This window comes from Rhipicephalus microplus, chromosome X (assembly GCF_043290135.1).
Source record: "Rhipicephalus microplus isolate Deutch F79 chromosome X, USDA_Rmic, whole genome shotgun sequence".
NCBI lineage: Eukaryota > Metazoa > Arthropoda > Arachnida > Ixodida > Ixodidae > Rhipicephalus > Rhipicephalus microplus.
In genome coordinates this window covers 222,768,321-222,791,388 of record NC_134710.1, presented here as the reverse complement: position 1 = coordinate 222,791,388, position 23,068 = coordinate 222,768,321, and the positions used below count along the sequence as shown (strand labels likewise).

Here is a 23,068-nt window from a genome sequence, read left to right as displayed (position 1 = left end):
ATGAAAGAAAGTTGCCAATTGGGTACTTGTATGCATGTGGTGTTGTGAGTTCACGTAATGAGCTATGTTTACATGAAAACCGCTCTGGGTCCCACCTCACGCTGCTCTCTTTGAAACCGATTTAAATTACCACTATTAAATAGCCTTCAAATAATTCATTCCGTTGCACGCTCCAGAAAACATGCTCTCCAGCCATGATAAGTCAGTCAATAGCTACCTGCTGCAAAAAAAAGAACTGGATGCAAAATTTTTGTGTCAGGGATTTTTTAAGGAACGTACAGCATGTAGCAACAGACAGCATGGCTTGTAAGGCACATTCTCCTCTCGAGAGTTCTCATTATATGTTTCATTGTTTGTCTCACTATGAGAACCTTGAGACGCTATGTGAACCTTGACCTGGTATTTTAACTTGTGAAAAGTCTTGTCTTGTTCCATATTCCTGTTACAGATAACTGTGTTAGATTTTTAATATTGCTGTTAAAGATGACGAAATCACTTTTATTTCAATGAAGACAAAAAAGTGCTGCTTACAGCATTATTCACTTGTACACATAGTGTATTCAAGCCATTGGGTTGGCAAGTCCATGCACAATTACTTTTATTGAATACCATCCGATTCATTGCCCAAAGTGGTTAATCTGCCCATTCTTCAGGGAAATCGAGTTAACTTGCCTCACCTATCTACATGCTACCCCATCCAATAAAGAACAGTGCCTGAAGTGTTTCTGGACACTGCAGATCAGCCTAACCGAAAACTGGTGCCATTTGGCGGTGTCCAGTGTAAATAACTGTGTTAGGTTTTTAATATTGCTGTGTGAAGATGACGAAATCACTTTTATTTCAATGAAGACAAAAAAGTGCTGCTTACAGCATTATTCACTTGTACACATAGTGTATTCAAGCCATTTGGTTGGCAAGTCCATGCACAATTACTTTTATTGAATACCATCCAATTCATTGCCCAAAGTGGTTAATCTGCCCATTCTTCAGGGAAATCGAGTTAACTTGCCTCACCTATCTACATGCTACCCCATCCAATAAAGAACAGTGCCTGAAGTGTTTCTGGACACTGCAGATCAGCCTAACCGAAAACTGGTGCCATTTGGCGGTGTCCAGTGTAAATATTATCTGTTAGCCTGCGTAACAGATGTTTGGCTCACATGTTCGCTAGTTTGATCCTGGCTTAGATACCTATTCTTTGTGCGGAACCTGTACAAAAGTGCGACACACAAATAAATTCATTTGACCCTGCACATGATTACTGTTTGCACAATCCGTCATAGCCATGTGGAATAACCGATAGAAATACAGATTATAGACACACTGTCATGCAATGTTACTGTGATGTGTTGAATCCTTTCTGTTGAACCTGAGGATTAATACTGACATGCAGTACCTTGTTATTGTCATTTATTGCTTCTGCCTCATGCAAATTTGGCTTTATGAAATGAGCGGGGATGTGCTTTCAAAACTTTGCATTTCACTGTTGCGACCTCATGGCTTCATGCAAAACCAACCTGCAGCAGTAGTAGTGAATAACAGCTTTCGTGAATTAGTATTTTGCTTTCATTTCATAATATTGTGAAACACTAATTATTTTTGTATGAAGTATTGATAGCATATCTCATGCACATTCAACTAATAACTAGCTATTACTAAATTCATTTTAGAACAGCCTTACCAGTGCATCTTGTGTGCAACATTGCATCTGTTGCAGTAAACCTGGTCCATTTCACCTTTACGGAAGCACTCTATGGTGTCACTGGCGTGGTGCAGCAAATTTGCCGGTAGGCATCTTTATTATGGTAGTTATAAATTCCTAATGCCTAAGTTTGTGTTGCATTATTCTGTTTATTTTTGGTGGTTTTGTTGTTGATGTGTAGCCACCTTCCAAACCTCATTGTGTGTAACGTCAAAGGATTGGTTATCATGAAAGGGGCATGTTCTGTCACAAGACAAGCGAGGTAATCTTTTAAAGTAGAAAGCAGGGTGTACTTGTGTTATTGTTCCCACGTCTTTTTGTCACAATGATAAAACATTACATACTAATAACTTGTGCTTCTGTATGAAGGGCACAATGTGGTCTTGCTATGGCAAGCTTTGACATTGCAATATTACTTGTACAATAGAATAGTTCTCTTTTTTATTTTATTCATATAAAATAGTTATTAGGTTCTTTCTTTTTTTTTTTACTCATAGCAGGCAATGATACATATACCGTAGAGACTTCTTTCGTTGCTCCCCTTCATAGCCAAAATACATATGGTGCATCATATAATTCCATCTATAATGTTGAGCCATGTTGATGGGTCTATGTTGCAAAATAACATACTAATTATTACATGAGAGGCTTCTGAGATCTCAGCTTTCTATACCCATATGGACATAGTGGCCCTTTGCTTTGGCTTCAAACTTCTCAGTGGGCACACCATCTGTGAAAAATTAATCAGAATTGTGTCATGGTTTTATAATGTATACTTACAGCATACATTTATATTACAAACTTGAAAATAACCATATCCTAAGGCAACTTTGTTCTCTTAGATTTCTTTACAAGGCTTGCTTGTGTTCCCAGACTTGTGAACAGATGCTGCAAGCTTTGTACTAATATTTAACTCTAGCATTTTACATGATAAAACCACAAGCACACCATAGCAGGGTTCTTCACATCACTTTTGACCTCCTGAGATTTTTTTTTTTCAAGTTCTTCTAAATGAAAGTACACAAGTGTTGCATTTCACACCATCGTAACCCTGTTACCATGGCTAAAAATCAAACCGATGTCCGTGAGCTTAGCACTGCAACACCTCTCTTGCTAAGCTACCATACGAGGTAAATTTCGCATTCTGGAGTTGGAATATTCAGCACAAAGGTATACCCCGATTGAGCACTATTTGGAAAGGAAGGCAGAGCGAACAGTTGGCCTGTTGCTTGCATATGGTTAAAATAAAAGAAAAACTTATGTATGACAAACGCATCTTCCAAGGATACGCATCTTTTGGTCAACATTTTGACTTGAGAGTAGACTTCTCAGCACTAATTCAGTACCCCTTGTTGGATAATTGAGCAAAATAAGCTTGAGGATGCAACTCTTCCCAGGTTTATCATGTAAGTGTGTGCTATAAACGAAAATACTAAACATGTTTAAATTATAAATCATGATAATGCAACATTATCCAGCCAGAGCACTTGCACAATGTATAGCAGAACAAGATTGAACAGGGAAACATGATGGAATACAGAATACCGTACATTACTATGCTGTGTTAAGGAAACAAAGCCAAAAGTTTGCTGCATAATGCAAGTGTCTAGTAGCATAATAACTGCAATATTATTGAATTGTTGTTCTATGTAGAAAAGCATCCATGATATTCGTTTATAGGGTATGTGTGCTTCTGTAAAGCAGGATTTTAAATACATTCATACCTATCCGGGAGAGCTATAAGCTTCTGGCACATGTTCCAATTCATATTTAATGCCCTGACAATCCAGTGTTCATTGGAGAGAGGGGGGAAGGGAGGGCTTGAAGCACGAGTGGCTTGTCTCTCTTGTATTTCTGCTGTCGAGCACTAGCTGATTTATCACTGTATGCTTATATCCAGCATTATGGCAGCAATGTCTAGCAGTCAAGCAGACTTATTTGCCATGTCAGCAGTGTGTAAAGGCAGCCCTTTTCACAGCATTGTGTGGTTCTTATGGAGGATTGTTTTCATGCAGAACAGTCCTGTTTGCTGTGCTGTTCAGCCACCTGCAGGGAGGCCTGCTGCATCCCTCAGACCTTTTTGTTGGGCTCGCCTTACTTGGCTGGCCAATATACTTGCTCTATGCATTTGCGCAGAAAAGGAAAATTGATGAAAGTAACAAAAGCTTTTCCTCTGATGTTAGTTTTTTGCATGCAGTATGCACTTGTATTTGAATAATCAACCTCTATTACTGAATATAAAACATGTATTTGTGGTATTCGTTCTCATATATGAAGCATGAGCATTTAGAGGGAAAAAAAAGCAATAGTTACTAGTATTATATTGAGTATTAATAAGAATTAACTAACAATAATGCCAAGGAAATTATAGGAGATGTTAGTAGTAGTAATTGTAATGTAAATGTGAATAAAGCGAAGTGGACGGATACATAATTTGCCTATGTTGTCTCTGGCAGAGATCCAACCTGCAGCCTCTGAATAATGCGTCTGAGGCTTTACCAACTGAGCTGCAGCGGCTGTCATCTCCCTGTCCACTTCAGGGAGTATATAGGTATGTGCACTTTATCCTGGAAGTGTTAGTCAGCACCGCTAATAGCCATGACATCAAGTATGGAACACTGTTTTTTCTGCCTGTTGGCATCTTGTTCTGGCAGCCCTGGTGCCTTCATGTAGTATGCCAGGGATTATTGGTCGGCCTGCCAGCTTGTAATAAGATCATGTTCGACATGACGCCAAAGGCAGCGCTGACTAGCACTCCCGTAGTTTATGCCCCATAAAGTGGACGCATAGATGACTGCTGCTGTAGCCAAGGTCGCAGGTTTGGTCCCTGCCAGTGGTAAGTCATCTTTTGTTCCATTTTTTCTTTTTTCACTTTTACATTACAATTACTACTACTGACATCCCCTCTTTTATTGGCTATATTATTTGTTAGTTCTCAATAATGTTGTGTCTAATGATGAAAAATGAGCCATTAGGTTTCACTTCTCTCCTTGTGTTATAATAATTATTCATTCGCTGTCGTTCAGTCAAGTTTTTCAACTTTCTGTGCTACTTGTGCTCAGTGCATTAGCTGATTTTTTTTTTTTTTGTTCTTAAATATATTTATCTCGGAAGCATATCAATGCATAAACCAACCAAAGCACTTTGAAGGTGCAACCAATTGAATTGTTGAGATAGTTATGGTGTGAAACTCCAATAGTAAGTATCTAATCTAAATGTGATGATTAAAATTAAGAAATAATTGGCTGGTGCATTAACTTTGAAAGTTTTACGTTGCCTTTGCCTGTCCTGTAAAATTCTACTCTTTTTTATAGGCCTTTTTTTGTGACCATGAGAAGGCTCCTGAAGGAAAGTTGAAATAACATGCTACGTTTACTTTATGCTTTTATAGCATATACGAAAACATTTAGTATTTGTTGTACAATGACCAATGTCTATATCAGATTTGTGACCGCAGTATTGATTTGTATAGATTAGCAAATTTTCTTTTGTGTTCAGTGTCAATTAAAATTTATTTAGAAAAAAGAACAGAGTCTGATGAACTTGTCGGTTTAAATTTTTGTGCATTGCTTGTTTAAATACCGTATTTTTGTGCGTATAACCCGCCCCTGCATATAATCCGCACCCCCACTTTCAGCTCACTGAGAAAGAAAAAAAAAATCCTTGCGTATTTTCGCACATTTGATATACAGGAAAGTCTGTACAAAAGCTACTGCTCAAGCAACATAGCACATATGTAGACAGAAAAAGCTTTATTTAGCAAGCAGAATACGCTGTATGCAAGGCCAGTCACAATTCACTCACTGTCGCTGCTCTCGCTAGAGCTATCACTTGAGCCGCAGTCCTCACTATTATGCACAAGGTCATCTTCGTTCCATCCATGTTATTTGTGATGCAGCATTTCTTGAAACTTTTTCGCACCATCTCACCAGGAATGGCTTTCCATGCCTCGACAATGCACTTGCAGAATAGGGCAATATCAGGCCTTCGGACTCGTCCTGTCGGCGTCAAGTCGTAGCAGCCTTCGGCCATCCACTCGGTGTAATAGCGCTTGACATGCGCTTTGAAGGGCTTGTTAAGCGACACATCTAGAGGCTGCAACATTGACGTCATTCCACCGGGTATAACAACTAAGTCGGTGTCGTTGCGTGAAAGGCGGTCCTTCACTTCCTCAGTTGTGTGGCTGTGGAACGAGTCAAGAACGAGCATAGACCTCTTTGCGAGCATCGCATCCGGCCTCTTCTCCCATACCGTCTTTGTCCAGTCTACGAACAAGTCACTGTTCATCGACGCGTTCTCGTGTGCGCGCACCACCACACCGGCAGGCAAATGAACCTTTGGTAGAGTTTTCCTTTTCAAGATGACGTATGGTCGCAGTTGCATGCCGTCGGCGAGGGCACAAAGCAAGACTGTGATGCGCAGTTTCGTGTTCCCGCCAGTCAGCACACTCACCGAACTGCTGCCCATCTTCTCAATCGTTGTGTCCAACGGCATTTCAAAATAAACAGGAGTTTCATCCACATTGCCAATTTGCGAGAAAATGTAATTGTGCTGCTTTTGCAGGCCAATTACATATCTCTGGTACTTGAGCAGCTTCGCCTCATAAGAAGCCGGCAAGCGTTGACATATTGTAGTCCACCGTCTGATTGAGAGCCCTTGCCGCTTCATAAAGTGGTGCAGCCATCCGCGGCTCGCACGGAACTCGTGAGGTAGGCCTAGCTCCCTCGAAAGTCGCCACGCTTCCACTTGGGCTATCTCGGCCCATACGGCATGACCCCTGCTTCTCACATCTTCGATGAACTTTACTAGCTCCGCCTCCAGCTCAGGGTAGACACTGGTATTGGGGCCACGAAATGACCTACGGTCGCGGTGCGCGGCTTGTAGGCTCTCTTTCTTCTTTCTCCACAGTCGCACGCAGGACTCGTCCACATTGTGCCGTCTTCCCGCTTCGCGATTTCCAAATTCCTCGGCGACGGCAATGATCTTAAGCTTTTGCTGTGCCGTGAAGGCCTGCCGCCGTACGCTACTCATGGTGACAGAACAGATCGACTTAGGCTTGGCGAACGGGTCGAGATGTGGAGAACTAGCGGTATCAGCGAGGTAAAGAGCGCTCACACTCGGCGACAACTTGACAGCACTACCCCTTCTAGTACACTGTAACAGCACCCCGGAAACAACATAACCAAAATGCATGCCTGCTACCGCGTCAAAAAGTAGTACATTAATTTATTGATAATATCTCTATAGCCACTATAACATCTCATTTGCCTTGCTGAAATAAATACTGCTTTATTCATTATGAAACTTACTTTATTTATTATGGAACTTTCTTAGACAGCACCACCTTTTCAGCAAGCTCTTTCCAAAAGTAAACATGGCGTCCGTGACGTAGGGACATGTGGAGGGTCACTGAGCGGCCGCGAACATCCAAAAAATATACTTGTGGTGTGACAGTGAGATTTTACACTGAACAATCGAATTGTCTCGCCAAATGTTTTTCTAAACGCTTCAACGATGCAAGCATGCGAAACCAAAATCGGCCGCAAGCTGCTGTGCTACTTGCGGAGCAACACGAATTTGCGAAAACCACCTCCGTAGCCTTCGCTACACTGTTAAGGGGCTTCACAGCACAACATGAATTGCTGTGAAGCAGCGCTATAGAAAAAACCCCGCATATTATCTGCACCTCCACTTTGCCACTGAAATTTTTGGGTTCTTGGTACGGGTTATACGCGGGAAAATATGGTATATTAATTCACCCTGCCATTGTCAACTGTATATAATAATTGCCAAAAAATAGTGGCTGCCATCACTTGAATGCATGCTTTATAAATAAGCGCCACCAACATATCCTGTTGCACATGGTGCAGATTTTTCTTCTGTATCCATAAAGCATCAGAATCTCAGCTCTCAGTATCTCTATATAGAATACATGCCGAAATTCTGAGCAGTGGTTTTGAGCAACCAAATAGCTTTTAATATTTTCTATGGAATATAAGTGTTTTTCTGGCTTTGCATTCTTGAATAGCCTAAGTCAGCTGATTTTATAGACAGCCTTGAGCTTGATTGAAATATTACATAAATGTCATCAAGAAATAAATGCTCAGAAAGTTAACTGAATAATCATTCTTAATTAGCACATTAAGAAGTACACAAAAGCATAAATAGTAGCCGATCTTCGACATGATCAATACTTCTAGACAAGCTTATTTAGGGTGTGTTGGCATGGCTATTAAGCATGTGCACTGATCCATGTTTATAGAAGACTTCTCTGTTTCTTTTTTCTTTTTTTTTGTAAACTTGACGCACTTAGCTGCTTTGACCACCTCTAGACATTACCTTTTCTTTTTTTTAATTTCATTACAGGCTGAGCAAAGAGCAGTTGTTCTATCTTTGCACATTGTTTAATCAGATGTACATTGTACACAAAGGGTGTGTGCCCTATTTTATTTTTGGGCATTTGGTACCCATTGGCAGTGTTGGTGTGCGCATGCATATTTTCAAACCTGTTGTGATCTTGTTTCAAAGAACTGCTTCTGTGCTGCAGTGGTGGAAGACCTTCGCAGAGCAGCTATATTTGTGGCATTTGGGTCATCTTTGGCACCCATAATGGGCACGTTGACTGAAACCATAAGCACAGACACTGTGTATGCTATGGCTGCTGGCGCATTGCTGTTACATGTGGCCTGCTATGACTATACTCCTGGTTCAAGGTTGGTCCCGTTGGCTTTTAATAGTGCTTTATAGATATTGAGGGCATAGGCATTGCATCTCTGTCATCAAAGCACATCTTGTAGTTATTGAGATGTCAGCCTTGTATGGCTCGTGTAAAAAAAAAATCAGCCACCCAGTACTGACAACACAAATGGTGCCAGAAGTCTTGTGTGGCACATGCCCACTTTTTCAAGGTGAGAAAGTTACCTGAAGGTGAATGAAATTTCAGTAAAAGTTAATTGATGGAGAAAGTGTATGCCAATTGATTGGAAGTGACCTTTAAGTTCATAAGGTTAAGCTCTGGTGAAAGGTTAATTAGAGCTGTACCTATTGTGAATTTACTGTGAATCGAATACTAGTAATTTAAAATGAATTAAAGTTGATGAAATGTATTTAATTAAAAGTGAATCAAACGTGAGGGCGTAGGCTTTTGCATGTGCTCTCCTTAGCATTAGCTTAATCAACATTCAGTTCTTTCTACAATGGCTTCAAAACAACTATGGCTATAGTTGTACTGCTTCTTACTTTTAGTTTGTGGGCATGTACAGCTTTAGTGCATCTGTATGGCCATTATTTTACTGAAAGAATTTTTATATGTGGATGTGTGTCTCTATATTGAAAGGGATTTAATAATCATTTTGTTTGTACCATACTGATTTTAATGAAAAGTTTGTTATAGCATTGTGAAGTTACTGAAATATTAAAGAGACTGACAACCAATTTTTCTGGTATCCCATTTTTTTCTGGTATCCCGTCTGTTGCTCTCTTTTTTTTTGTTGTAGTATAATGGGAAACGTATGAGTGAGAATATTTAATCATCCCATATTAGTAGGGAAAATGCTGTGGAAAATTCTTAGGATGAATTTTTTAATCTTCCCTCTCTATTGTATATAAAGATTCCACAGCTTTGCATACCTACTAAATTTACTTAATAAAATCACTCACTGTTCACTAAGCAAGATCACCCAAGTACCCTGATATGCAATGACGAATGCCACGACTCATCCCAAGTCTCATTCCAGGTCTACTGCTCCACTCACCCAAAAGGCAGCAGTGCTTCTTAATGTGAACATTTTTTGCCATTTAAAATATATAGCATAGAGCATATATGCTTACCTATGTAAATATGAAGAATGAAGTTCTATGCTGTAAGTATTGTAGCACTGAATGATGGCTGACTACCTTCAGTACTTTGAATGCCTCTGTCACACATTTCTATTTCTTGTAGCTTTCTGTGACAATTTAAAATCGTAATTTTATTTTAGTTGTGATCAGCATAAATAATTTTATCACTATGTGTTGCGGTCTTTTCATTTTTCCACACAATTAATGACCTGTTTGGACTGCGTGTAAGTCTTGAAATATTTTATTCTTCAACACTGCACAATTTTTTGTACCTTGTGAGCAGGAGTATGGTTCAGGGCATCAGTGCAGGGAAAAAGTGTGCACTGCTGTAGCTTCAGACGTTTTCATCAAACAGAAATATACGCATTGCATTGACCCTGAGGTGCTGTCTGTCTTCTTGATCAACTGCTGACCTGAAGGTACAGTTGAACTTTGCTACAACAAACGCCGCTACTACGAAAAATTCATGATTCCCCGTCAGCAGCCCATAGGAGTCAATGCATAAATTTTGTCGCCTCAACGAACACTTTTTCTGCGATCGTCCCACTTCAACAAAATTTTAGGATGCAATTTCAGGCTCAAATACTTATTGCTATGCAGTACACCCAACCTTTAACATTTCGATGCATTTTCAGAGCCTGAAAATGTGTCAACGATGTCTAAAACACGTGTTGATACCACCAAAAACCGCCGCTATACCACCGCTGTTCAGCAAGCATGGGCGCCACCATTGCTCAATTACGATGGCAATGAGACTGCCCGGCTTTTGCCACTAGCTTGCTTTTGAGCCGCGGATGATCCGAAGCTGAAGCTCAGTCACTCAGGTTAAGGTTTCCTTCACGCAGCTTCTGGGTGCGACCGCGGAACGATGCCTTTTCCAATTCCGATGCTTATCATTATGTTCGAGCTTGGCCAGTGTGGTAACTAATCAGAGCGCTTGTTCGTCCGCATTATCAACAAAATCAGATAGCTGTAAGTGATGGATAAGAAGAATGGCGTAGAATAATGCAAAAGTTGCGGCTTCACGATACCCTGTCTCCATCTCGGCGTTGTCTGATACTTTTGACGGCGGACAGCTGCTGGTGTTAACATGTTAATGCAACTATTTGGTTCGTTCACTAAAGCGGTTTTAGGCGTTGTTTCAGCGCGCTTTTCATCATGGCCTCGCCATAGATGGGTGACAATCACATCGTGACGCTGCTGGGAAAGAATAAGAAGCAGCGGACATTTTTTGAATTTTGAGAATAAACATTCTTTTGTTTTGCTAGCTCAGATCGGCTATATTTTTCGATTTCACTGGAACGAAATTTTACTTCAACAAAAATTTTTCCGCGCCCCGTCAGATTCATTGTAGCAGAGTTCGACTGTAATGAGGTTGAATCCCAGTGGCAGTGGCCACATTTTTAGTGGAGGGGAAAATACTTGAAGCTTATGTACATAGATGTAGGCACACATTAAAGAACCCCAGGTGGTCAAAAATTTTCCAGAGCCCTTTGCTACGGCATCTCATAATTATATTGTGGTTCTGGGAAGTTAAATCCAAACAATTGTTATTACAGTAGACTTTCATTAAACGGTACCTGACCTCAAGTGGCTAAAAAAATGTGTTCCAATTAACGGGAGTTATATTTACTGAGAGATCATCAAGGGTGCAGCATGCAAAAATGGAACCAATTATACCCAGAGGCAATTGTTTCATTTAAGCAGCAGCTTCATTCAACAGATTTCAATTTACTGAGAGTCTACTGTATACAGTCGAACACGGATATATCGAACTTGAAAGGGATCGCGAATTAGTTCGATATATGAAAAAATTCGATACAAAAAAATTGAGGCCCCGAGAGCATACCTGTAGCGGATCATCACCTGCAATAGGCGCATTCAAGAATGACAACTAATTCCGCATGCACGCCACAACGGAATGATTTATTTTCGTGAAAAAAATCACTAAGCTTAACCTGCTTCTTCGTTTTTGAAGTGTTGAAGATGCTAGTCTCGATCTTATAAAGGCTGTCCAGGTGCGACAGCCCGGTTCTCTCCATGTGGCCGATACAACAGCGAATGATGCCGAACGCTGCCGCCACTTTAGCGGCAGAGTACGCGCGTGTAGCCAACGCCTCATCCGTACGATCCTCCTCGTCACATGAGCTGTCAGCCTGGACATTGCAGTCCCCTTCCACGAAGTCGTCTGCAGACACTTCGTGTGGAACTGCTGCCGGGAAGCGGGACGAAAACTCGTGAAACGCGTCGTCTATGTGCTCATTGTCGACGTCTTCGCCGTCTCAAAGCCTGCCTCTCGGAAGCACTTGAGCACTGAGCCCGTCTTCACGTTTCGCCAGGCATTGAAGATCTCCGCGGGAGAAAACTTGGCGAAGATTACCGGCCACTTTTTTGTCATCTACTGCTGGGTGTCTTGGCTGCTGACAGCTTCGCTTTTGCCATAATTGGTTTTGCCAACGATGTTGTAGCGCTGCTTAAATCAGTGAAGCCACCTGCTATTGTCAGCGAAGTTGTTTCACCGAGTGCAGCAGCAAACCATTTGGCCTTGGTGATCAGCATCGGGCCATCCACCAGAATGTTCTTCACGCGCACTTCTAAAAACTAGCCATAGAGTGCCTTTTCTACATTCCCATGGGCAGAAGCGTGCATATGACAGGCTCCCAACGTTTGCTGCTTCGCCGCCTTTGCCTTGATATCTGCCTTGTTTTTCAACAAAGTACTCGGAGTGCTCTGTGGTATCCCAAAGTCATCCGCGACGGTCGAACATTTCTCGCCCGCCTCAATACGCTGAATAGCCTTCAACTTTATCGCAAAGTCAAGGGTCTCGCGCTTCTTGATGCTGGCCAGAGCTACATGAGAAGTCGACAATTCAAGCGCAGCGGCTGTGCACACCACGCACGCTAAAGAGAAATGCTGCACATGCGGTGGTACGTAGGCGGCGCGACAGCGGAAGCAACAAAGCGCTCGTGAGGCGATGCCAACTTGCGAGGGCAACAGCAAAAGGCGCGAGCTGTGGTTGGCTGATCAAAACTCGCAAAACAGCAACAAAAAAATAAAAAGGAAAAGCGAAAGGAGGAGGACAGTGGCTCCTTCGTGCCTGCTGTCCGAGCCGACAGGTATGCAGAGAAAATATGAGAGAGAGAAAGAAAAACGAAAAAAAGTGATTTCTCAAGTTGGAGAATGTGCAGTCTGAGCCCTCTCGCCCTTACCTTTTTTTGAGCGTTTCGGGTTTCGGCGGAGGCGTGGTGCCACACAGACGTTGCCGGGCGCTGCGTGTGCCAAAGCGCACCTTCCAACTCGCACGCGGAGATCGCGAAGAGGAGGGGACGAGTGCCAAAGTGCACCTTCCAGCTCGTAGGTGGGTAAAAATACTGTTGTATATAATCGTGCGAATTTCTATACTTCTACAAAGGAATTTCAAGGGGATAACTTACGAGTTTGATATACCCGGAAATTCGATATATGTGGGTTCTGCATAACCGTGTTTGACTGTATGTGCCTGGTCCACATGTTATAGTGTGTGTCAGAATATACCAGGCATGGCTATTGAAACACGAGACATGTAGTAGTATTACTTTGTAACATGCATCAGCAAAATAGATCATTTATGAGCTTGTAGTTATGTTGATTTCTTAGGCTTTTCTTTTTCAAAATTTTTTTTGTACACATTTCACAATTTTTCTGTTCTCTCATATGAAAGCTATGTTGTTTGCCCTTAGATTACTCTTAACGCTTCTGGTTGGTGTTGTTTTAGATAGGGGTTAGAATTGCAAACATAGAACATTTTAAAGAAACCATATCAATGTGGTGCAAAAAACATGCCACAACACAACTGAATGCAGAAAAATAATCTGGTAAGCATATATGCTAGGTTTTGTGTTTATTTGCCAACAATTGTTCGTGTAGCTTTATCAGTTCCTAAAAAAGCTAGTTAAGGATATCATAGCTGAAATAAAGAAGAAGAAATGGACATGAGTCGGGCATGTAGCGCATAGACAGGATAACCGCTGGTCATTAAGGGTAACTAACTGGATTCCCAGAGAAGGCAAGCGGGTAAGCGGGTTGGGGGAGACAGAAGGTTAGGTGGGCAGATGAGATTAAGAAGTTTGCGGGTATCAATTGGCAGCAGCAAGCACAGGACCGGGTTAACTGGCGGAACATGGGAGAGGCCTTTGTCCTGCAGTGGACGTAGTCAGGCTGATGATGATGATGAAAAGCTAGTCATTTTTACAAAAAGTTGACTCATCATTGTGTGTTTTCATCACCAGTTCAATGAAGTAGTGCTTTAACTTTTGTGCATTTACAAGCTACCATAGGAAATGTGGATACCTATTTTTTTTTTTCGCAGGATGCAAGGAGTTTGCACAACAGAAGCACAAGAACCAGCTTCTGATGAGTGAGTTTTTTTGTATTATATATGATTTTTCGTCTGTTACTTTACACTCCTTTTATGTACATGGGCATGCACATGTGTTGTGTGTACAGTTGTGCCCAATATGAGTTGCAACATGCTGCCAGTGGTCAAACTGGCACAAACACTTCGTGGTGGCATTTGACACAGAAAGCAATCACTTTGTAAATACTGTTTTGGCTACTAGTTTTTGCAAAATCAATTTCACATTTGCCCGTGTTACAGGGCAGGCTTGGGACCCCATCAGCTAACAGCAGTTCGTTGCAACTCTTCTTGGGTGCCAGTGTAGTTGAAGTACATTCATACAGTTGGTCCTTTACTTCTTTGCAAGTAAACAATAAAACTTGAGTGTATATTACATCGTACGTTTCTTTCTTGCAAAGCTTGTGCTTGTTTTTGTGTATGCTGTGTGGGGTGAAGGCTTTTCTGAACTAAATTGCTATGCTGAGCTGAAACATGCACAGCAAAGGCATAGCCAAACATTTTATTCATACATGAAGGTCCAACTAAGTTATATGTATGCTTGTGCATGTGTATATTATGTGCATGCAAAGTTGAAAATTTTCGTGGGTCAGGGATTTTGAACCCTCCACACCGGCTATGCCAATGATGGGTAGTGTATGCTGCGGTGTGTCTGTCAATCAGCTATGTTTACAAGCCCCCCCCCCCCCCCCCCCTTCCTAAGTGAACCTTCAGAAGTCAAAGGTAAAAAACGAAGAATTTTGTAGAAACCAGATCATGACAAATATTTCTCTGCCATATCGAAGTTGCAACCCTTGTTGCAAGATAGTCATTGGCTTTGTTCTTTCTCAAGGGCAATGTAGCTAATGTAGCTATCACATTGTTGCCTTCGGCACTATTTTCTCAAGAAAGGGCCAGCACTGGGTTTTATAAATGCAGCGTTTCCTGAGCACCTCATGAGTCATGTTGACTAGTGCCTGTGCCTGCATTGCCCAAGTACCCTGCTACACCAATCCACATGCCAGTTATAGTGTTCTAAGGCTTCAAAGTGTCATTCTGATGTGACATCGCTTTGGGCTTCAGAAGATAGAGTTTTATTTATGTTATTCTGAACATGTTGATGATTATTTTTGAAAAAAAGGGATGCATTTTATGACATTGCAGAGCTTATCATAAACCAGTTTCATTTATAAGTTGATGGCCTTTGCATCTTTAGCTATAAATTTGTCTAAAAAACCAACTAAAGAGCCAACCTCAGACCAAACCAGATGTCGAAGCTTTAAACTTCAGTACGTATTTGAATATGAAGTAGGTTCTGCATACTATTTATTTATTTATTCTCAGTGCCATGAGTTGTGTTACAAATTCAACATGGCTGTTTTGAATGATGGAGGCAGGGGGCGATTTCATTCAGGTGATGTTATTGGCAGTCTGGAGAGAAAGCACATGGTAGACTTTTGGACTTTGAAGTAGAGCTGTGCTGACAGCGAAATTGGAAGTGCAAAGCAAATTTGAATATTGAAGGCAAATCGAATCTAATATTTTTTATATATTTCTGGAATACTTCTACATATTCCTTTAATACATCGAAGTGAAATTGCAGAAAAAAAAAAGTGCCCTGTGCAACTCTTGTTAACCCGAGGAGGATAATTTTTTTTAATTGGCAGCCAATCCACATAGTGAATGCTGATGATAGAGCTAGGTCCTGAGGTCCATAATGTCAACGTTGAAGTTGCTGACTAGTAAAAAGGACAAGCCTACAGACAGACGGGTGGGCGGGCACACAAGCAAACATGCAGGTGGGCGGGCAATACATTACAACTGTAGTGGAGCGTGAAAGGCAGCTTTGTCACAATATGAGAGTGATAAGGTGAAGCATTTGATAATCTGAAGGTGCCGCTTTTGATGGATTATGACCGCATTTGTCTTTGAAATTTTGACTCTAGTGGAGCCTGAAAGACAGCTTTGCAGCACTACGAGAGTAATAAGGTGAGGCTTATAAAAAATCTGAAAGGCTCACTTTCGATCGGGCATTGACTGTACCGTATTTACTCGCATAATCGGTGCACTCGCATAATAGGCGTACCCCTAGTTTGGTCGCCGAAAATTCGATTTTTTAAATTCCACTCATAATAGGCGCACCTCGAACTTGGCGGTGATCAGAAACGATTCTACCCCCCAGCGGTACAGTTGGAACGTGGTCGCCGTACCCTGAAGAAAAAAAAAAAAGAAAAATGGACGAGCAAATAAAAAACATTTGAAGTGCAAGGACTTAACCAACGTGTTTGTCCAAATAAAACTTGAAAAAAACAGCGTTCTTGAGCAAAAAAAAAAAAAAAAATTGCTGTTCCTTCAATTACTGATACCCCCCAAATCGCCGCACTCCTTAGAGGTCACGTGTACAACGCCGGGGGCTCGATCGTCATCACCACCATCAGAGAAAAGGAAAGAAACGCCATTTTGCAAGCGGTGTGCATATGTTGTGGTTGTGTATTCAACTATTGTTCCACCATGGGGAAGTACACAAGCTACACGGCTGGATTTAAACTGAAGGCAGTGCAGTACTCGCTGGAGCACGGCAACCGGGCTGCAAGTAGGCATTTCGGTGTAGTATTCGGTACTGGAGGGATCAAGAAGAAAAACTTAAGGCGACGAAAAAGACACGACGGGCTTTCCGCGGTGCCAAGACCGCAAGGTATCCGAATGTCGAAGAGCAACTGGTCCGGCATATACAGGAGCTACGACAAGGCGGCTGTGCTGTGTCATTAGATATTGTGCAGACTGAGGCGCGCAGAATAGCTCCAGCGCAGTGCATCGAAGCAAAAGAGTTCAAAGCCAGCTCCAGATGGACAACTCGTTTCATGAGGCGCCATGGCCTCGCACTGGGAAGGTGGACCACCTTGTGCCAGCGCTTGCCCGCAGCATATGAGGACAAAGTCGTAGACTTCCACCCTTTAGTTATAAAGCTTCGACAGCAGAAAGACTTCATTTTGTCCCAAATCGGCAACGCTGATCTGATCCCCCTTTGCTTTTATATGCCGCGGAACACGACAGTGGAGAAGAAAAGTGCACGGAGCATCATCGTCAGAACCTCTGGCGCTGATAAACAACGATGCACCGTAATGCTGGCGGTGACAGCGAATGAGTGCAAGCTACCGTCTTACGTTATTTTTAAATGTAAGACGCTCCCAAGGGCGAATTTCTTTCAAGGAATCTACGTCAGAGTCGAGGAAAAAGGCTGCATGAGCGCGAAACTCATGGTGGATTGGGTGAAAACAGTCGGTGGTCGGCGGCCAGGTGGTTCGTTGTTCCTGTCGATGCTTGTCGTGAACAGTTTTTGTGGGCACCTGGTAGACCGCGTACGAGATGAGTTAAAGGAGCCGTGCACAGATCTGGCTGTGATTCCGGGCAGCCTCACATCGATATTGGAGCCTTTGGACGTGTCCTTGAATAAGCCTTTCAAGGACAATGTTCGAAGGCTATACACCACCTGGATGGCTGGAGGACAACATTAGCTGACTCCAGGTGGTGAGATTAAGAGGCTGCCTGTGGAAATTCTTTGTGCTTGGATCGTGGAAGCATGGCAGGCGATCTCTGATGAAGTTGTCAGGAAAAGCTTCAAGAATACGGTTATCTTGAATGCACTGTATGCGGGTCAGGATGACATGTTGTGGGGTGCGGATGATTCGGACACCGAAAATGAATAATCGCTCGGTGAGGATGAATGTGTGCTCTCTGACTCTGGCTCCTAATCCGAATAGGGCAAAGGAGGAACACCTACCACATTTGGGTAAATAAATTTATGTGTGTGTGTGTGTAGTTGACGGCTCTCGCTTGTTAATTAAAAGGTACGTAGGCATGTTTGTCTTATGCTGAATGATTAGTAAACCATAATGTCACCTTTTACTTGACAAATGTGCAGATTTAAAGTGCGAGAACAGAGTTCAACAAATTTTCGAAAATTTTACCCTGCGTGATTGGCGCACCCCTAACTTCGAGCCGGATTTTTGAAAAAAAAAAAAGTGTGCCTATTATGCGAGTAAACACAATATTTGTCCTTGGGAAGTTTGAATGGGAAAATTCGAGTGCGAATTGAATGGAATTGAAAACACTATTAGAAAAATATTCGAAACTTCAAATGCTTACACACCCCTACTTTGAAGTTGTAGTCCTTCGAACAGTGGCGTAACAAAGGTGAGAGAGGGGGGGGGCATCGGGGTACAAGTGTTCCGGGCGCCAATTAGGAGGGGGTGCCGAGCCAAGTCTACCCGATATGCACTCAGCAGGGTGTCCACTAACCGAGAAAACCAGGCAATCTAAGGGATTTTGGTTAGTCTGGAAAATCTTGTAAAACTCGGGAAATTTGGGCTTCTTTCAGGAAAAATCTGCTGAAACTTCAAGGCGGAAACGAAAGTCGCGCGGTAATGCTGGCTCTAACTATGTGCCTTGTAAACGAAAGCCGCTGGAGCGCCGCTAAAATCTGCTTTAAGTTGTTACAGTCTGTCACAAAACGAGTGCTCTATAAAGCACATGCACTGCCTTCGAACAACAAAAGGCAGCCGCACCGCCAGCGGGTTCCCTTTCAAAGTGTGCACAACGAAAAAACAACCATTAAAGACAGCACGACAACACGTCAGACATTGAGCGGCGGCACGCCAATCTTCATACCACCTGCAAACAGCCGCCGGCATCGCCTATAAAGACTGAGATGGATCGAGAGAGAAGGAATGATGCCGCGGCTTGCGACGCCACCTTCAGCGGAAAGTACCAGTCTGGAAGCGTCGGTAGCCTCCACTGTGCTGCACGCACGTGAAGGCCCCAGAACTGTCTGGAATCCGGGCGCGAGGCTATAAAAGCATGCAGTGGTGGGGAGCAGTCAGTCTCAGTCGGATGCTTCGCTTTCACAGTGTCTTGTTTCCTCTTTCGTTTGTGTGCCGTTTTCTGCGCTGGTTTTTTACATCATGAAGTTTAACCAACTCGCCCTGTTTTGTACGCTGCTGCAGAACAATTTCTGGTTGCCCAATGAATCGTCTTCGACGCCGTGTCATCAGCTGGAGAAGTTGCCCGTGTGCAACTAATCAAGAGGATGTTTCAAATGATCTGCGGGGTGGACACGCATTGGAAAGAAGAGTTGGAGAGGACTAGAACAGATAGGGCCGTCACATTACGAAAGGAGCGTGAAAAGAAGCATGCCGCCGCTCGTCTAAAAGAGCTAGAACTAAAAAAACAAAGTTTTGGCCGACAATGAGAAGTAGGTTCCTCTCTTACAAACAGAAATTGACTAAGGCAGTGAGTGACACAGTATTGTGGTTGACTTGTACCAGGACAGTTGAATATTGAGCTGCTGAGACAGAATATCACTTGTGCCAATGTTCGAATCTTAAGTTGATGAGGTCATAATTATATGATAAAAAGTCCATGTTCAAAAAAGGTTACTCATGTTGCACCTTTTTTTATTCTTATTTGAATATTGCTTTCTCTCATTTTAATGGTGTTGTTCCTATTTTCAAAAACTTTTATTTGCTGCACATTTAATTTTTACTAACTTTTTTTGTGTGTGAAATAAATATTTGCTTACCGTATAATACAGAATATAGGTTGAGGCCTAATATAGGTCCACTCCCTTACTTTGACCAGCAAAAGAAGAACTTCACAGTTCAGTCCACCGAACTGCCGGAGCTCTCCTCTGAGGACGACTGCCTTTCGCTAGCCACCTCCCACAGCATGTTGTCCTTGGTGTCATCGAGAGTGGTGCTGATGCAGCACTTTTTAAATGTGTGCACCACCTTTTCTTCAGGCAGAGACCTCCATGCCTCTGAGACCCAAGCACAAACTGTCGTGAGAGGAGGCCTGTGCAACCCCTGTCGGGGTCCGTGGGTTGTCCCCAGCCATCTATTCAGTGTACAACGCATGCACACGGTCTTCAAAAGGCTTGTTAAGGACGACGTCCAGCGGTTGCAGTGTTGACGTCATCCCTCCCTGAATGACGACAAGATTGGTCCTCCCGTCGCGAAGTGTCTCCTTCACTTATGCCATCAAATGCCTGTGAAATGCATCCAACACGAGCATGTTCCGGTGCTGCTGGAGGGCTCCAAGCCACCGGTTCCATACTGTGCAGATGCACTCCCGCATCAGGGCCTCTCCCATATACCCCTTCTCATTCACGCAGACGACAACATCCGCAGGAAGGCCTCCTTCGGCAGTGTCTTCCACTTGAGATGATGAACGGGGTTGACTCTGCCGTCGGTCATCAGGAAAGCATAACGATGAAGCGCGAATGCTCGCTTCTGGTCGACAAAAGCTTCACCTCTTTTGCCTCACGTTTACAGACTGTTGTGGACGACGACTTCATGGGGGAGCTCGACGGCTATTGTACGAGCTCCGCACTCACTGGTGAGGACCTGACACGGTACTCACGAGCAAAATAAGCCACTTTGTCCTCGAGTTCCTGGTGCAAAGCTAAGCGACTGCGTAATGGCGTCTTCCGTGCATTACATACTGACAGTTTGGATTTCTGATAGCGTCAGTACCTGACGCTTTTCTTGGGCACTCCAAACTCCCGCTGTGTCGCCATGTTGCCATTCGCATCCACGAATTCATTAACTTTTTTTTAAATGCGGCAGTGAACTGGCGCCGTGTCCTTGTATTTATAGCTGGGCGCAGGACAAGGTCACCAGTCACTAGGAACACTGAATGAACAAGAACAGAAAAAAATCACAGCATATCCACGGAACGAATGATGATGAGTGGGGCGAAGCGTTTGTCAATGCGTCCATGCTTCCGTCCGTGCGTTTGTTCGTCCGTATGTGCACCCGTTCGTGAGTCCGTCCGTGCATCAGTCCATTCGTATGTGTGCTCGTTTGTGCGTCCATCTGTCCGTTCGTCCATCAGTTTGTATGTCTGTCTGTCTGTGTGTCTGTCTGTCCGTTCGTCCATCTAGTGAACACTTAAAGTACCGCCATCTTGATTCTTTTTATTATATAGTCATCATATACATGCACCGCCATCCAGCGGGCAATCCAAGGACTAAGCAAGAGTGTGTACCACATTTCTTCTGTCAGCGCTTTTTTAACACCGAGAGTGTGATAACGACGCTGTGCTACGTTTTTCGTAACATGTGGATATATGCCCAAGGGCGAGTATCTGCCACTGGTATGCGGGTTACGCTTACCAGTGGCACAAGTTATGCACAACGACAATGGGGGACACACAAGCAACACCAAAAGGAGCTTCGCCCCCTAAAATAGGGTCAGCAGAGAACGAAAAGGCGATGTTGATGCTGATGTCCAAAAAGCATGCGACGGTCTCTGTTAGAAAAAAAGCTTAGCACCATTGACACAGTGGGGCTTGAACCCGGGTCTGCTGGGTGCCAACCCAGTATTCTACCACTGAGCCACACCGGTGCTTGCGACTTGTTGACAAACTTGCCTTGGGCAAGCTTGATGTCAGGAAAGCAATCGCGTTAATATGACTTATAAAGCATTTTCAAACAGCAAAAGAGCAACCAGTGGTCGCACCATGCGAATAGTGTAACAAGTAGGTCATCCAATGCTCCAACCTATTACAAAAGCTTGTTCTTGTTCCCCTATTTACTGTAGCGCATACCTACTTCAGCCATAATTCCTGATGGTCGTCAGTCACTGCATAAACAATTGGCACAAAATTCCTTGCAAGTGTTTAGCGGATACCACGCTTCTCAGAAGAATGATGAAAAATAGCATAGTGAATTCCAGCCTACTATCCAAAAAATTTTATTATTAATGCCCTAGTGGGTATCAAGCAAGTGTGCTTGTAGTAGTTACCCAATGAGGGTTTTGAAAGGCTCTGAAAGGCCGCTGTTCTAGCTTTCGCTGTGACTGTGCTGCGCCTTCCGTGCAGGCCTGGCATTTTTTAAATGCGAAGCATTTCGTAGCGAACTTCGGCGTATCTATCTATCTATCTATCTATCTATCTATCTATCTATCTATCTATCTATCTATCTATCTATCTATCTGTCAATCTATCAATCTATCTATCTATCTTATCTATCTATCTATCTATCTATCTATCTATCTATCTATCTATCTATCTATCTATCTGTCTATCTATCTCGCCGCCTACGACTGTTAGCTCTCATGGCTGTTTCGATAATGGTATCGATACCAAGCTTGGTATGGCATAACATGACTGTATGAAGAACATATTTGACTACTCATAACATGAAAATCATGGCATGTCATAAATGTCATGATTTACATTTTATGGTCCTACGGCTCTTGGGGTGGTTTCGTTCACATGGCATGTTGCAAAACTGGTATGGTATGGCATGATTAAATGGTAAACACAAGCGAAAGACACTAACATGAAAATCATGACATGCGTGTCATGTAACAACATGACTACATGCCGCATTCATGATGCGCTCGCGCCCTTTTTGCTAGCGTCACATATACCAAATTTGATATTGCAGTACGTTGAGGGATAACGAAAGTATGTGACTGATGTAAACATGATAATCATGAGATGCATGTCATGCAACAACATGACTACATGCCACGCTCATGATGCGCTGGCGGCCGTTTCGCTAGCTTCACTTATACCAAATTTAGTATTACGGGACGTGAATGGATGACGAAGGTATGGCACTGGTGCAAATATAATAAACATGAGATGCGTGCCCTGTAACAACATGACTACATGCTACGCTCATAATGTGCTTGCAGCCGTTTCGCTAGCTTCACATGTACCGAACTCGGTATTACATGACTCGAACGGACGACATAGGTAAATGACACATCCAAACTTGATAATCACGACATGCGTGTGATGTAACAACATGACTACATGCCACACTGATGATGCGCTTGCGGCCGTTTCGCTAGCTTCACATATGAAAATTTGGTATTACGTGATGCCAACGAATGACGAAGGTATGTGACTAATGCAAACATGATAATCGTGAGATGCGTGTCATGTGAGAACACGACTACATGCTACAGTCAAGGTGCCAATACATTTGGACGTGATGCGGTGCGCGTGCTCGCCGGGGTTCATTTCGTCGCGTCACGCTGGTGTTGCCACGCCAGGTGCCCGTCCTGCCATATACTCGCAGGCGCACACCGTGCTGCGTTGCTTTGACGCATGCACGTTTTACGCATGGCGTCCTCCCATCACGA

General features: G+C 43.0%; 1 protein-coding gene across 1 annotated transcript in view; it reads left to right on the top strand.

The window, feature by feature from the left end:
* PIG-C (phosphatidylinositol glycan anchor biosynthesis class C) overlaps positions 1-23,068 on the top strand; it is a 57,995-nt gene that overhangs the window by 9,558 nt on the left and 25,369 nt on the right. The window contains exons 3-6 of the mRNA XM_037427778.2: positions 1,718-1,787; positions 3,718-3,857; positions 8,250-8,415; positions 13,890-13,937. Of these exons, the coding sequence (XP_037283675.1) occupies positions 1,718-1,787; positions 3,718-3,857; positions 8,250-8,415; positions 13,890-13,937 (424 nt within the window). The remainder of the gene's footprint in view (positions 1-1,717; positions 1,788-3,717; positions 3,858-8,249; positions 8,416-13,889; positions 13,938-23,068) is intronic.